Genomic DNA, 14,516 nt, shown 5'->3' with positions numbered 1-14,516 from the left:
AGTGGTTAGTGGTGTTCGTTGATGATTATAAACAATATATCGTCGCAATATATGATTCCAATCCGTTTATTTTGCTATAGTGGAACTATATTTTCAGACACTTCACAACCGTGTAACTTCCGCTCAATATTTGAATCTGAAGCGTTAGCACACTCCCGACCACTTGATGGCGATAACTGATGTTTATGTCTCGCGGGACACTCACGGTCACAGTCGAGTTCATATTGCACTGGTCAGTGGTCACGTCTTTCAATATTTTCAAGGTTTTGTTTGTTTATTTGGCTTACTCTCCCGGAGCACAGTTGCTCTGCTCGCTAGCCTTATGAGAAACGGAAGCGAGCAAAAAGACGACATCGACCAAATGTAAACAGCCCCCTTTCCGTTTCCGTTAGCGCATTTATATTAACCAGCACTCAGTCCTTCAACAGAATTCAATGGGATTTTACAAAATGACGAATAAAACACGACAGAAACTGTATTTCGCAACACTTTTTGTTTCTGGAACATCAACGAACACCACTAACCACTCGGTGAGTTTAACAGTTTTGTAAACGAACATTATTGTCTGTTTTAATGACATTTTCGGACATGCCCATTGACTCCAATGTTAAATGGGTCCATGGCCAATTCTATTATAGTCAAAAACTCCAGAGAGGAACCATTGTCAAAAAAATGTTGTCCACCACTCTTGTTCATCCAAAACAAACTACAATATAGACTCAAGGTGTTAAATACCGGAATTATCCTTTAAGGCTGACATATTCACACTGAAAACTAAAACACGTTTGTTTTCAGCCGGCCTTTAAACTGTATTTCCTACATCGAGGATCATTGCTGGGGAAACAGTTTCACTAAGTTTTCCTCATTGTAATATTGTAATGTTTGTGTCTTTTAAATCCAGATGTTGAGAATATATTGCCATGCCTGATTATTTAATCAAGTACACAAAAAGAATACAACTGGACCACAACTCTTTAATCTGTGTTTAGCACTAGATCAGATCACAGAAGCTGATCATATACATTACCACTGTACGATTGGTGTTTCATTCGGAATATGTATTTGCAATGTGTGTCAGACGTGTAGGACATGTTTATGATTTGAGTCGTGTATATCTGCCAATATAAAGGTGTATATGAGTGTATATGAGCAGTAGCATAATAAGTATAAGTTCAACGAGTGATAAATGTCTTCACAGTAAAAAGCCAAGATTCAAAGTGTGTTTTTGAGTTAATGTGAATTGAAAAATAGCAAATTGCTTTGCTTTTTTACACTGCCAAAATGTTTTATGAAAAATGTATCAAAATTGAGTTTAAGCTTAAAACAAGAACACATATCTGCCAATGTGCTGAGAAAATGAATTTAATTCAAAGGGAAACCAAATTAGCTGCGTTTCCACCGCAGGAACTTTCCCAGGACTGGGAACTGTGGGCTGGGACTCGGTGTGTTTACAATTTAATTCAAATGGAAACCAAGAATTTTTTGCTTACCCCATTGGCAGATAATTTTGCTCGTTTTAAGCAAAAATTACTTAAATTACTTTCTTTTTATCTTAAAACAAAATATAATTTCTTATGTCATTTTACTTCTCTAGTAAACGCTTCTTGGTTTAAGAATTTTTAGATATTTGGACTGGAAACAAAACAAAAATACTAATTAAGAAAGTATTTTTTGCCAATGTGATGTATTGGTTTACTATAGTAAACCAATACATCACAAACACCTGCAGCACAGTTTCAATCTCCTCCATACTTATTATAAATGTGGCGCTCAAAACTGATTACTGTCCGTCCAGACTGGGAGGAGCCGTCGCGCAGTTTATAATCTCCCCGGGACTTTAGACCGCGGTGTAAACGCAGAGAGCAACCGGTCTGGGGCAAAAAAAGTTCCTGGGACAAATTGTTCCGGGTAATTTCGGTGGAAATGCGGCTTCAGTTTCTTGAATAAATGTCTCTTGATTTAAGAATGTTTAGATATTTGTACTGGAAAACAAGAACACTGATGGCTGTTAATAAAACACTGGTATTAGTAACACTGAAAAGAGACTCTACATTAATGCCCATAACCATAAACTCTATATAACTCTATATAATTCTGAAGATCACAGTTGATAACCAGGGAAGTATGCCGGCTCGTGCACTAGCGGGATGTTCAGCGGGATGTTCAGACGTCTGGGCTCGTGCACTAGCGGGATGTTCAGACGTCTGGGCTCGTGCACTAGCGGGATGTTCAGACGTCTGGGCTCGTGCACTAGCGGGATGTTCAGACGTCTGGGCTCGTGCACTAGCGGGATGTTCAGACGTCTGGGCTCGTGCACTAGCGGGATGTTCAGACGTCTGGGCTCGTGCACTAGCGGGATGTTCAGTGTGATGTTCAGACGTCTGGGCTCGTGCACTAGCGGGATGTTCAGACGTCTGGGCTCGTGCACTAGCGGGATGTTCAGCGGGATGTTCAGACGTCTGGGCTCGTGCACTAGCGGGATGTTCAGTGTGATGTTCAGACGTCTGGGCTCGTGCACTAGCGGGATGTTCAGCGGGATGTTCAGACGTCTGGGCTCGTGCACTAGCGGGATGTTCAGACGTCTGGGCTCGTGCACTAGCGGGATGTTCAGACGTCTGGGCTCGTGCACTAGCGGGATGTTCAGACGTCTGGGCTCGTGCACTAGCGGGATGTTCAGCGGGATGTTCAGACGTCTGGGCACGTGCACTAGCGGGATGTTCAGACGTCTGGGCTCGTGCACTAGCGGGATGTTCAGACGTCTGGGCTCGTGCACTAGCGGGATGTTCAGCGGGATGTTCAGACGTCTGGGCTCGTGCACTAGCGGGATGTTCAGTGTGATGTTCAGACGTCTGGGCTCGTGCACTAGCGGGATGTTGAGACGTTCGGGCTCGTGCACTAGCGGGATGTTCAGACGTCTGGGCTCGTGCACTAGCGGGATGTTCAGACGTCTGGGCTTGTGCACTAGCGGGATGTTCAGACGTCTGGGCTCGTGCGCTAGCGGGATGTTCAGCGGGATGTTCAGACGTCTGGGCTCGTGCACTAGCGGGATGTTCAGCGGGATGTTCAGACGTCTGGGCTCGTGCACTAGCGGGATGTTCAGACGTCTGGGCTCGTGCACTAGCGGGATGTTCAGACGTCTGGGCTCGTGCACTAGCGGGATGTTCAGACGTCTGGGCTCGTGCACTAGCGGGATGTTCAGCGGGATGTTCAGACGTCTGGGCACGTGCACTAGCGGGATGTTCAGACGTCTGGGCTCGTGCACTAGCGGGATGTTCAGACGTCTGGGCTCGTGCACTAGCGGGATGTTCAGCGGGATGTTCAGACGTCTGGGCACGTGCACTAGCGGGATGTTCAGACGTCTGGGCTCGTGCACTAGCGGGATGTTCAGACGTCTGGGCTCGTGCACTAGCGGGATGTTCAGCGGGATGTTCAGACGTCTGGGCTCGTGCCCTAGCGGGATGTTCAGACGTCTGGGCTCGTGCACTAGCGGGATGTTCAGTGTGATGTTCAGACGTCTGGGCTCGTGCACTAGCGGGATGTTGAGACGTTTGGGCTCGTGCACTAGCGGGATGTTCAGACGTCTGGGCTCGTGCGCTAGCGGGATGTTCAGCGGGATGTTCAGACGTCTGGGCTCGTGCACTAGCGGGATGTTCAGCGGGATGTTCAGACGTCTGGGCTCGTGCACTAGCGGGATGTTCAGACGTCTGGGCTCGTGCACTAGCGGGATGTTCAGACGTCTGGGCTTGTGCACTAGCGGGATGTTCAGACGTCTGGGCTCGTGCACTAGCGGGATGTTCAGACGTCTGGGCTCGGTCACTCCGCTGACGGCAGGTTCCTCATGACCACGACAGCCTGCAGAGACCAGAACATGATCCAGACACATTACCAAATGATGAATAGAGTCAGCAAAACAGCCGGTCACTATGGCAAAATAAACCCCACAGCGTGATCACGATACATTATCTTACTTATTACACGACTGCTTAGCAAGAAATAAAAAATAAATGGACATGAAATATTGATTTGAGTTTAAATTATTTCATTAGTTTACTTGTGGAGAGAGAACTAAAGCACAGCTATGAAGACAAAGGTTCCCAGCTGAAGTATTGTTTGAGGAATACTGTGATCAAATGTCCCAGAGTTGTGTATTATATTATAAAGTACACATTGCAATAATGTAAAGGAAAGGAATGTTGATTTACAGTTCACCTTAATGCAGTCTTTGTAAATTAACTAAATTAACTTATGGGTAACACTTTACAATAAGATATGATATAATAATATTAGTTATTAAATGTTGCAACAATATATATCGCTCATTATTAGTCCATTGTTAGTTAATGCATTAACTAATGTTAGGAAAATAAACCATCGTTAAAGTGTTACCTTTTTATGATTATTAAATGCACAACATTGGTAATTGTACTTTTGTCATTTTTTTGTTTCTTTCTTCCTTTCCTTCTCCAGCTTTTCACGACCCAATCAGAAAAGAGCTACAACCCAGATTTCACTTTAAAAAGGTTCAACAGGGACCTATAGGGTTCTTGACTCAATTTTAAAGAACACTTTATGCCCAAAAGGTTCTATATAAGGAGAAATGTCTTCAATTATTGCATAATACTTTTACGTTTAACAGGTTATTTACATTTTTTCAGAAATAAAGTATGTTTACGAGCTGTTTAATTCATAAAATGTAATTAAAAATAAAAATGAATTAATACAAAATGAATGGATTAAAACTAAATCCATAAAGTGATCCTTTTCTATGGGAACCCCTGTGAGATGATAGACATGAAGCGCCTGACAGAACGCTCCGTATAGAAACTGTTCTTCTAAGAGTGAGTCTTTGGTGCTGACAGAAGGAGTAAGGCTGTGTAGTGAGATTACCTGAGTTCTGCTGGAGCGCAGCGCCGCCCGGGCAAAGAACGTCATGGTTATAAGCAGACTCCCTCCTATCAAGCTGTGACAGAAGAACACTCGCTCTATTTTTTCGATGGCCATCTGTGAAAAACAAATGGGAGTTTCAGTTCATATAGTAACTTTTTTACATTTTTTAAAACAGCATAAGCATAATCGCACATTCCTTAAACTCTAAAAAATAAAGGTTGCAAAAGGGAGTTTTCACAGCAATGCAATAGAAGAATAGTATGCGATAACAAGGAGGGATACAATCAGGTAGTCTACCTCTACTTGGCAGGTTCTTGAACATCATGCTATAGAGGTCTATAAAGTACTCATCCAAACGAGATACATCCCTACCTAAAGACCCAACAATTGTTGGGGAGGGAGGTAAACAAAGGAGTGGGAATCTATACTCTGCATCAACCCTAAATGGACGCCTACCAAGTGACCCATCCACAGGGGATTGTACTTTAGACCCTAACACCCTCTAAAGTAGAATATAGCTCAACTCTGGAAAAAAATACTTCCAGGATATTGGAGCAGAGAAAGAGAGATAGTACCACAATCTTTACTTTAGAATGAATTATACATTGTGCAATACTCTCATTAATTATGAACCTGTACATACTACTTCAAAGGGGGAGGGGGTGGTGGTGGTGTCTTGAGGCGTGCGTATGTACCTCTGACATATATAGCAATTGTAAGTCGCTTTGGATAAAAGCGTCAGCTAAATATGTAAATGTAATAGTAATCCTCCGGGAGGTATGAAAAAATAGTAGTTATTGATTAGCTAATAGTCACATTCACCTGACCTGATCATTCTTTAATCAGTTCCCTTTCGAAAGGGAACTCGCACTGCGTCAAAGTGCTAGGGGAACGCCTTCGCGTGAATCACGGCAATCCTATTGGCCAGCGACATCCTATGACATCATCACCATGCGTCCCGGAAGTATATAAGGGGAGCCTGGAGAACATGTCAACATCTTTTCGTCTTCAGGGACTGCTTTGTGTGGACGCTTCAACCTGAAACTTCAGAAAGGTAATCATGGCTTGTGAAAAACGCTTCAGGAAGTGTGTGCATCCTGTCTAAGATATTGATACTTGATGACACACAACTTGTGTGTTTATTGTTTGAGCGTATTCCCTGTAGATTCAGAACCCGTATTCAACGAACTACGCTGATGTTGAGGGGATTCGCGAATACAGGTATGTGTCGATGAGGGGCATCGACACTAAGTGCTCCGGCCCTGCCTCTCAGACCATTTAAATATGACAGCACGCATAAATGGCAGGACATACGCGGTGGCAGGTCTGGCTGGTGATGACTTGCACACAATGACGGTTTTGCAAGCATACCCTGTCTGAACTGCTGACAGATGTGAATTTAAATCTTTCACCCCAAGCGCTTCTTGCATCAGCCTGAGGCTGGACCTATTATGAGTTATTCCTTCAATTTGGAACCCCCCTGTAGGTCAGGTTTGGTAGTAAGTGCGCTCTTTCGTCCTCTTATGGTGATAGGCCTCCATTTTTGTGAATATCGTTTAGACCATCACTCTCTGGGCAGAAGGTTGAGCTCTGTAGGTCTTCTCCCTTTACGTGAGTTTTTAGTAAGGTTGAATGATAGGCTACGGTTCCCTGTTAGGAAGTATTAAGGGGGTGTGAAATAGGGTTTTCATAGGATGGTGAAATTAGGGCCCTGAAGTTCCCATATATAGGTAGGCTATGCATACCCTTCCTATAGGCCTCCTCTTATGTTAGAGTCGTCAGGCTTATATAATGGGTAGTGCCAATCTGTAGTAGTGAACAGTTTGGCTTTATGGAGAATTCTCTGGTGAGGCCACCGTTCATCCGAGCACCTAATAAACCTTTTGTGTGTGTGAGATGGCTTCCTCCCTATCGGGAGTTATTCTACTGAGGCCACCCCTCTGTCAAGCTCCAGATTGAACTACAGAGTCAAGCATTGGCCCTCTTCAGGCCACCTTGATAGCCACCTTATACTAGAGCAGCATTTCTCCTCTCACTTTAGAGAGTCGTTGAGATTATAGCTCTGAAATTCAGTCACTTTATATTCGTGTGTCCGCCCTCACGGGGCCGCCTCGATTTCTGGCTTAGGCTTAGTAACTAGGAAATTGGTGGAAGTTTTGCACAAGGCGTAAAAATGCTAGTGGTCTTCCAGGGTGGATAGCAGCATAGGTAGCAGGCTATCTTCAAAGCCTACCATGCAGATATCTCACAGGCGTTGTCAGGCCTTTTCTCTCTAGAAAGTAAGAAGCAGTGTGCTCAGGCCTCCACCCTTTAGAGCTGAGTATTGTAGCTAGTTGATCCAGCTAGGCCTTACAATTGAAAAATGATTTTTTGAAGGTTGAATGTCGTTGGCCGCTTATTGTGGCCTTCATTTCCTTGGGTTTAGTAGAGAATGTAAAATCTGTCTTGTAAAAATACAAGATAATAGGCCTCGACCCTGATATATTCCTCAGGGTCATGCTGATAGTACTCCCCTTGTTAGGGTCTTTATTTAGAGTACTTTGCTACCCATAGCTCATATAAGATATCACACTTCACCAACCAGGCTCCGGTAGAGACAGATTAGTTACTCCCTCCCACTTGGGATGGTTGAGTATGCTCCCTTAGAGCCGAAGCACTGCCTGGGCTGATGCCCGTGACATTCGAAGTCGTAGGCCTTACAGTAGGCCTCCTCGATAGTGCGGTTGCGTAAGATTGTACTCCCCTTGCTTTAAAGGGTCGATAACACTTCTGCTGAGTACACTGCCCATTGGCAATGTAAACCATAGAGCTGGAGGCGCTCCCCTTATTAGGGTCCCTTTCAGAGTGCCCAGCCTCCACAGGGCTCTGAAGCACCGTGCAGATACAGGATCAAGTAGAGTCACTCCCCTCATTTGCAAGGGTTAGTAAGCGCTATGCTGAGTTTTACTTTCCAGGATCCCCGTCTCTATGATCCGGTCTGTGAGTGCTTACTGCCACTATCTGCAGTCCTCCCTATCGGATGCCTCCACTAGTGAGGCAAATAGTGTTAGAGACTCTGTTAAGGGAACAAAGCAATGCCCGTGCTGATGTCCGTGAAAGTCGAAGCTGTAGGCCGTTCAGTAGGACTCCTCGATAATCGGTAGCGTAAGATTGTACTCCACTTGCTTTAAAAGGGGTCGATAGCACTTTTGCTGAGTACACTGCCTGTTGGCAATGTGAAATAAGTATAACTAGGCCCACAGAGATGTCTGTGAGAGCACCTGAGTTCTGTGAATAGCTCTGCAAACAGTCCCGCTATCAAGTAGTTAGGGCTTGACAGGCCTCCTTGAAGGCGGATCCCCAACGAGTTAGATTCTTAGCATTGCAAAGGCAAAACCTAGCCCAGAGCCTGGTCAATACTTATCAGGTTTTGAGTATGGTGTTCCAGAATCTATCCGAGGATCATTCTGTATGAATACTTGGCTCCCTAAGTCTGGTCGGAAGGTCGAAGGACTCTTCAGAGTGCCCAGCCTCCACAGGGCTCTGAAGCACTGTGTAGATCCAGGATCGAGTAGAGTTACTCCTCTCGTTTGCAAGGCTTAGAAAGCGTTATGGCAAGTTCTACTCTCCAGGGTGCCCGTCTCTACGATCCGGTCTGTGAGCGATCACTGCCACTATCTGCAGTCCCCCCTACTGGGTGCCTCCATAAGTGAGGCAAAATATGTCAGAGTCTCTGTTGAGGAAAGTTTTTTGGCAAGACTAGGTCATTCAATTAGACCAGGTCAGCCTCCCTGGTGGCATATGGGGTTGCCCTTATGTCCCCCTCAGAAAGTGACTGGACGGGACTCCTTTGGACCCCCTGGCCATACTCCCTTAAAGGAACCCCCCTCTAAATCAGGCTGTGGTATCCATGCCCTGAAGCTGGCTCTGGGTCAAGTCCTTCATGTGGAAGCACAAAGTTACTTACTCGCTTAGCATGAAGCTCGGGCAGTGGCCGTAGGGAATACTGTCACTGAGAGCCTGTATGTGACCTGAAGGGAGAGTGTTTTTGGCATTTCAGTGTAACTGCCGTTTATTGACGTTTTTGTCACAGCCATAATTGGGCAATGGGCATGCACTCCCCTCAGCATGGCAGCGTGGGTAGATCGTTCCCCTAGCGCTTCCCCAGTGTCTCGTTCCCTGTTCTCAGAGAAGTCACAGTCGTAACCTGAGACTTTCGAAAGGGAACTCGCACTGCGTCTTCCCGCCGTGCCATGGGGATGCCTGCTGAACAGTCCCCCCAGACGATAAGTTGTTGACATGTTCTCCAGGCTCCCCTTATATAGTTCCGGGTCGCATGGTGATGATGTCATAGGCTGTCGCCGGCCAATAGGATTACCGTGATTAGACAAGCGCTTCAGACACCGGTTCACGCGAAGGCGTTCCCCTAGTGCTTTGACGCAGTGTCTCGTTCCCTGTTCTCAGGGAACATAGGTTACAGTCGTAACCTGAGACGTTTCTTGTTAGTTAATAGCAATTACTAGAATGTTAATGGGCCCTATTTTAACGATCTGAAACGCAAGTGTCAAAGTGCAAAGCGCAAGTAACTTTGTGGGCGGATCCCGGCGCTGTTGCTATTTTCCCAGCGGGATAAATGACTCTTGCGCCCGACGCAAATGTAAAAGGGGTTGGTCTGAAGTAGCTTCATTATTCATAGGTGTGGTTTGGGCGTAACGTGAAATAAACCAATCAGAGCGCCATCTCACATTCCCTTTAAGAGCAGGCGCGCTTGTTCCACGGCAGATTGCTATTATAACGGCGGATTTGCCGGCGCACGCCAGGAGCGTTCACAGCCGAGGAGGCCGACGTTCTCGTCAGGACCGTAAAACACAGAGAAGTGACATTGGGGATGATGGGAGAAACCCACCCAAATTAGGTTCGGTTAAACAGGCGTATAATTTGGGTAAATGTGTAGCCTAATCTAGATTTTTTTTTTTTTTTTATCTAGATAGATCTTTTTCACATCTTCACGGACACAACAATGATTTCCCTCGTGTGTTAATATTTTTTCTTGTAATAATGTATGATTTGCAAAAATGAAAACTGCTGCATCTGTTTATATTAGAGAATCAAAGTGGATGCGCGTTAACATTATGGCCAAGCACGCGCCCTTAAAATACCATATCACTAACGCGCAACGCGCCACTGTCTTTAGACTGTTTTTTTCCTGATCAATGGCGCAATTGCTTTCTAAAACTGGAAAATAGCACCATGGAAGTTTTGCGCCGGAACACGCCTTCTCTTTGCGCTGAACCTCCCCCGCGAGCGCAAGTTCATTCCCTAATTTACCGACGTGCGTCTGTGGAGGGAAAAGTCCGCTGTGCGCGGGTGCAAAATAGGAATGATACATGCGTCGGTGTTCAAAGTCAATTGCGCTGGGTGCAAGATAGGGCCCAATATGGTGTTAATCATTTGTTCCTATGAAGTTATTCATTAATGACAGAGCGGTATTAAATCAATAAAAACCCTCACATAATGTTGTTCGAGATGTCGTATCTCCTCCGCTGTTTGATTGCCAGTAAAATGATTCCAATATGTGTGATGGATCCCAACGATGGCCTTGAGGAAGTCCACACAAGCACAGAACGCTCCAATGGTGGAGATGATACTCAAAGCAAGGCTGGCTGTGATCTGTGAGCAATCAGTTCAGAAAACATCAACGTGTAAACAAAATAAAACACATTTAAGAATATTAATATTACACTTTAAATCCATAGAGAAAATTGTGTAGTTGGACACAAGCATTCTCAAAATGATTCATGAGTACAAACAGTGCAACACAAAGGCTAAACAGACACTTACGATCTTTTTGGAGGGGTTGCGTTCACACAGTATATACAAAAGGCCACAGATAAAGAACTGCAAAAAAAGGTAAGATATTTAGTATTTAACTATTGCTAAATATTAATTATAATACACACAGATTCACACAGTTCAAAAAGTGCATGAATTAAAAACAGTAACATATAAAATGCAGATAACACTTTTATATTCGCACCATATGCTGTTTTTTCAGGATCTCAGATTTACACATTTTGCATTTGAATTTGATAAATAGTTTTGATGTTTGATGTACGATGTATACACATTTTAATCAATATTTATATACATTTTTTAAAATTGGTTAAAGTTTGTGTTTAATGACTGACACCTTTTTGCATTTTGCACATTGTTGTGAGTGAAATGGTATCTTTGTTAACTAAAACGACATGCAATTTCAGTTAAAGATACGATATGTAATTTTTTTCGCCGCTAAGGGTCGCTAACCTCTTACAATAACAAAGGCGTAGGTTGACGATTATGGAACTTGTCGTCAAGCCGATGGATCTAATAATGTTTATGGATGAGTGAACACATTGATGGTTTTGCTAATGAGAGACAGATCTCAGCGCCACACGCGAATCCCGCGGATATAAAGGAATAAGGACATTAATCTACCGAACTAGGGCATGATACGTGCCAACTAAATTTAAAGGACAAAAAAAAGAAAAGAAAAGTGGTTCGATATAAGTTGTACCTGATGTAGCAGATTTGCATTTGATCATAGTTCATTGGTGTAGTTGGTTGTGGCCTTAGAAGTTTTCTTAGAAGTAATGAACGATCTTTCAAGGCAAAACATGCTAATATAGTCACAAGAGAGCATACCAGGATCCCGAGCCAGAAGGGGGTGTACATGTCTGCTGACGTCATCGCATCTGATTGCTCATTCATGGCGATTCCAAACATGATCAGGCATACGGCCATCATCACCAGCACAATCTTACACCAGACACATGGAAACAGACAGACACATGTGAAACGTCTCTCAGAAGACTGCTTCTCAATGATATTGCTCATCTTCATCAGTAATGGGAAGGAAACAGCAGTGGACAAATACTTTTGCATGCAGATGTTGTCACAAGGTCATTCTACATTTTTGCTATTTCCTTTGTTGTTTTGAGTTTCATAAATGTTATGAATGTATGTCACTTTTGCACATTTGAGAAATGCAATCAAATAGCTATTAATATTAATTTTAAATAGAGATATATTGTGGAAGATTCTTCTCAAATAAGTGTTCAATTCATATGTTTGGTCACACTTTATATTAGGTGTCTTTAACTACTATGTACTTACATAAAAAACATTTTGTGAAATTATTAACACTATTTTGATGGTCCCTTTTGAACATTCGGTTGCTTATAAGTAACTTTGCAACTATCTCTCTATCTCAAACTAACTCTCATTAGAGTATTAGTTGACTTTCTGCTTAATATCTGTTAACTCTTTATTATGATGTTCCTCCAACAGAGATTCTACTGACTACAAGTAACTCTGCAACTACATGTAAGCTTATTCTACTGACCCTACCAGTCTACTAATACTCTACCAACACTCTAATGAGAACGTCTCGGTTACGTATGTAACCCTTGTTCCCTGAAGGAGAGGGAACGGAGACGTAGTCGACAGATTGGGATCACGCTTAGCGAGGCTGTCATCTTCGAGTATTGATCAAACGAGCCAATGCACACATTGGCGTGCGAGCTTTGCATCCACGCTCCGCAGCGCATGTATGAATACGGAAAGGGGTCAGCGTTGGTCCAGCAATAGTGGCGACGGGACTACGTCTCCTTTCCTTCCTTCAGGGAACGAGGGTTACATACGTAACCGAGACGTTCCCTTTCAGTCGCTCACGTTCGACATAGTCGACGTGTAGACTGATTGGGATCCCTGTTAAAATGCCACTAGTGCTGCCACCTTCCAGTGCCTAGACAAAAGCTTCCTGATCCCCCCGCATTATTGAGGCAGAGTTAGGACAGGGCTTAGGCCAGGGAAGTCACTGATGTTCCGCAAGACCCACTCAGTCAGACTTGGATAACACTGGGAAAGCGTGCCCTTTCGTTGTAAAGGAAGACGCTGCGGAAGCCAGATCCTGCCCGAAGGGAGGTAACATGTGGAGGATACATATATGGACTGAGCGTTACCGGGCATATGGAATGTCACTGAGGTGGCTCCAGCCTATAGCCGGTCATCACGGTCAGTGATGGCAGAGTGGGCTCTGCCAAGGGAAGACACGGGCGCGCCGCAGGGAGCCGTACCGCGGAAGAATACTCATATGGGACCGCTGTAGGTATCACAACATATGGGACCCAGCCTAACACAGGTTCCACCAGTGTATACAAGTGATAGGCCTGGTATCGGACGCTCCGCCACGTCCGTTGCCGAAGGGTGTGGAGGAACTCAACATGTTTCGGCTAAAGAGGAACTCCACCAGAGCAAAAATGGCACACATATCCAGTCCATAGGAGGGGAAAGGCGCAGCAAGCCGACACTTCGGACCGGGCTTACAGTGAAACTGGCTTCATGTGAAGGGAGCTCTCGGGAAGCAGCGGTTCGACACATAGGCTAGTTCTCTAGCGAACGTGATAGGTTTCGCCCAGCCCCCAACTCTAGGGGGACCAGGGGCACCACAGAAGGCCTTGGAAGGCCCGAAGCAGGGTCTGAATGTGCGGTGCAACATTTACCTGTCTCCATGTGAGGGCAGGGGGTGCGTAAGAAGGCATAATCGGTTCCTCGAACCACACCCAGCTGCCGGCTGGCGACACAAGAGGGGGCTGAGGGGTGCAAGGCTTTGCAGGGTCGCACACTGCCAGTCTGCGCCTCTTGGAACACAGGAACGGAGGAATTTGCTCTTTTGACAATTCGGGCAGCGGAACACTAACCATCTGAAGAGCTTGTCCCCCCATCCCAGGGTGGCCTGTCTCAGGGACACTTAGATGGATGCAGCCTGCGGCTGGCTCCACGCTGAGGCATGGATGGAGGCTGCTGCTGAGGCCCAGCGGGAGCGGCGGCAGGGGGATGAAAAAGTTCTGAGTTTTTGTCAGAAAAAGGTGCCGTCCACGACCTGGTAAGCTCTCCATGCACTTCGGGAAAGAAAGGCACTGGGGCGGCGGGCTGAGAACCAGCGCAGCCCGGCCCGAGTAACCTATCATTCAACTGAGACTGTTCGGGACACGGTGCACACGAGCCGGACAGCCTTGGCGGCCCGTTTCAGCATAGCTGACATTTCTAGATCTGGCCCGGGCAACGTTACACTCGCAGCCGAGTCATCATCTCCAGAGGCCAGCTCACCCTCCGATGCTGCAATCGGCATCCTGTCCTCTGGAGGGACCCTGAATGAAACGGCTGTTCGGTCCATTACAGAGGGACCATCGCGCTCAACGGGGGGCTCCACCGGCTGCGGTGAGATAGAGGAGTGACATCTTGAAAAAGACGCAAACGCACCCGTGTTGCTCTTTCGGGAAATGAAAAACTTTCACCAGTACCAGAGCACACAGGGGAAGGATCGCGGCAACACCGACAGGGATGGTTCAGCCTGTACTTCGGGCGATGGTTCGCCTTCAACTGGCCGTCAGACAAACAAACACAAACACAGAAATCTGATGCTGTTTAAACAGCAGTTGAGAGCTCAGAAGGCTCGCGACCACCGCTGCATTCGCGCTGTAAAACCACCAGCACCAGGAGAGACTTCCTGAAGAAGCACCGACACCCTTGGTCGTTGTAATATAACACTCTTCAGAGACACCGTCATGAAGACCGATCGGCTCCGAAGCGAAAGACAAGTGGTGCGT

At 45.6% G+C, this 14,516-nt stretch overlaps 1 protein-coding gene across 1 annotated transcript; it reads right to left on the bottom strand.

Annotated features, from left to right (window-relative positions):
- Window positions 1–923: 923 nt before the first annotated feature.
- On the bottom strand, window positions 924–13,877 carry LOC307009920 (uncharacterized protein; the record flags this gene model as incomplete). The annotated part of the gene is made up of 7 exons (XM_079634137.1): window positions 924–3,852; window positions 4,888–5,001; window positions 10,378–10,536; window positions 11,362–11,368; window positions 11,551–11,664; window positions 12,984–13,139; window positions 13,410–13,877. 7 exons carry the CDS (start codon window positions 13,875–13,877, stop codon window positions 2,102–2,104), a joined length of 2,769 nt encoding a protein of 922 aa, XP_079490263.1. The 3' UTR covers window positions 924–2,101.
- Between the last annotated feature and the right edge of the window lie 639 nt (window positions 13,878–14,516).

The sequence above is a fragment of the Phoxinus phoxinus genome (genome assembly GCF_949152265.1).
Source record: "Phoxinus phoxinus genome assembly, chromosome: 14".
NCBI classification, from domain to species: Eukaryota; Metazoa; Chordata; class Actinopteri; order Cypriniformes; family Leuciscidae; genus Phoxinus; species Phoxinus phoxinus.
Note: the sequence above shows the minus strand (reverse complement) of the source record. Positions and strands in the feature narration are given on the sequence as shown.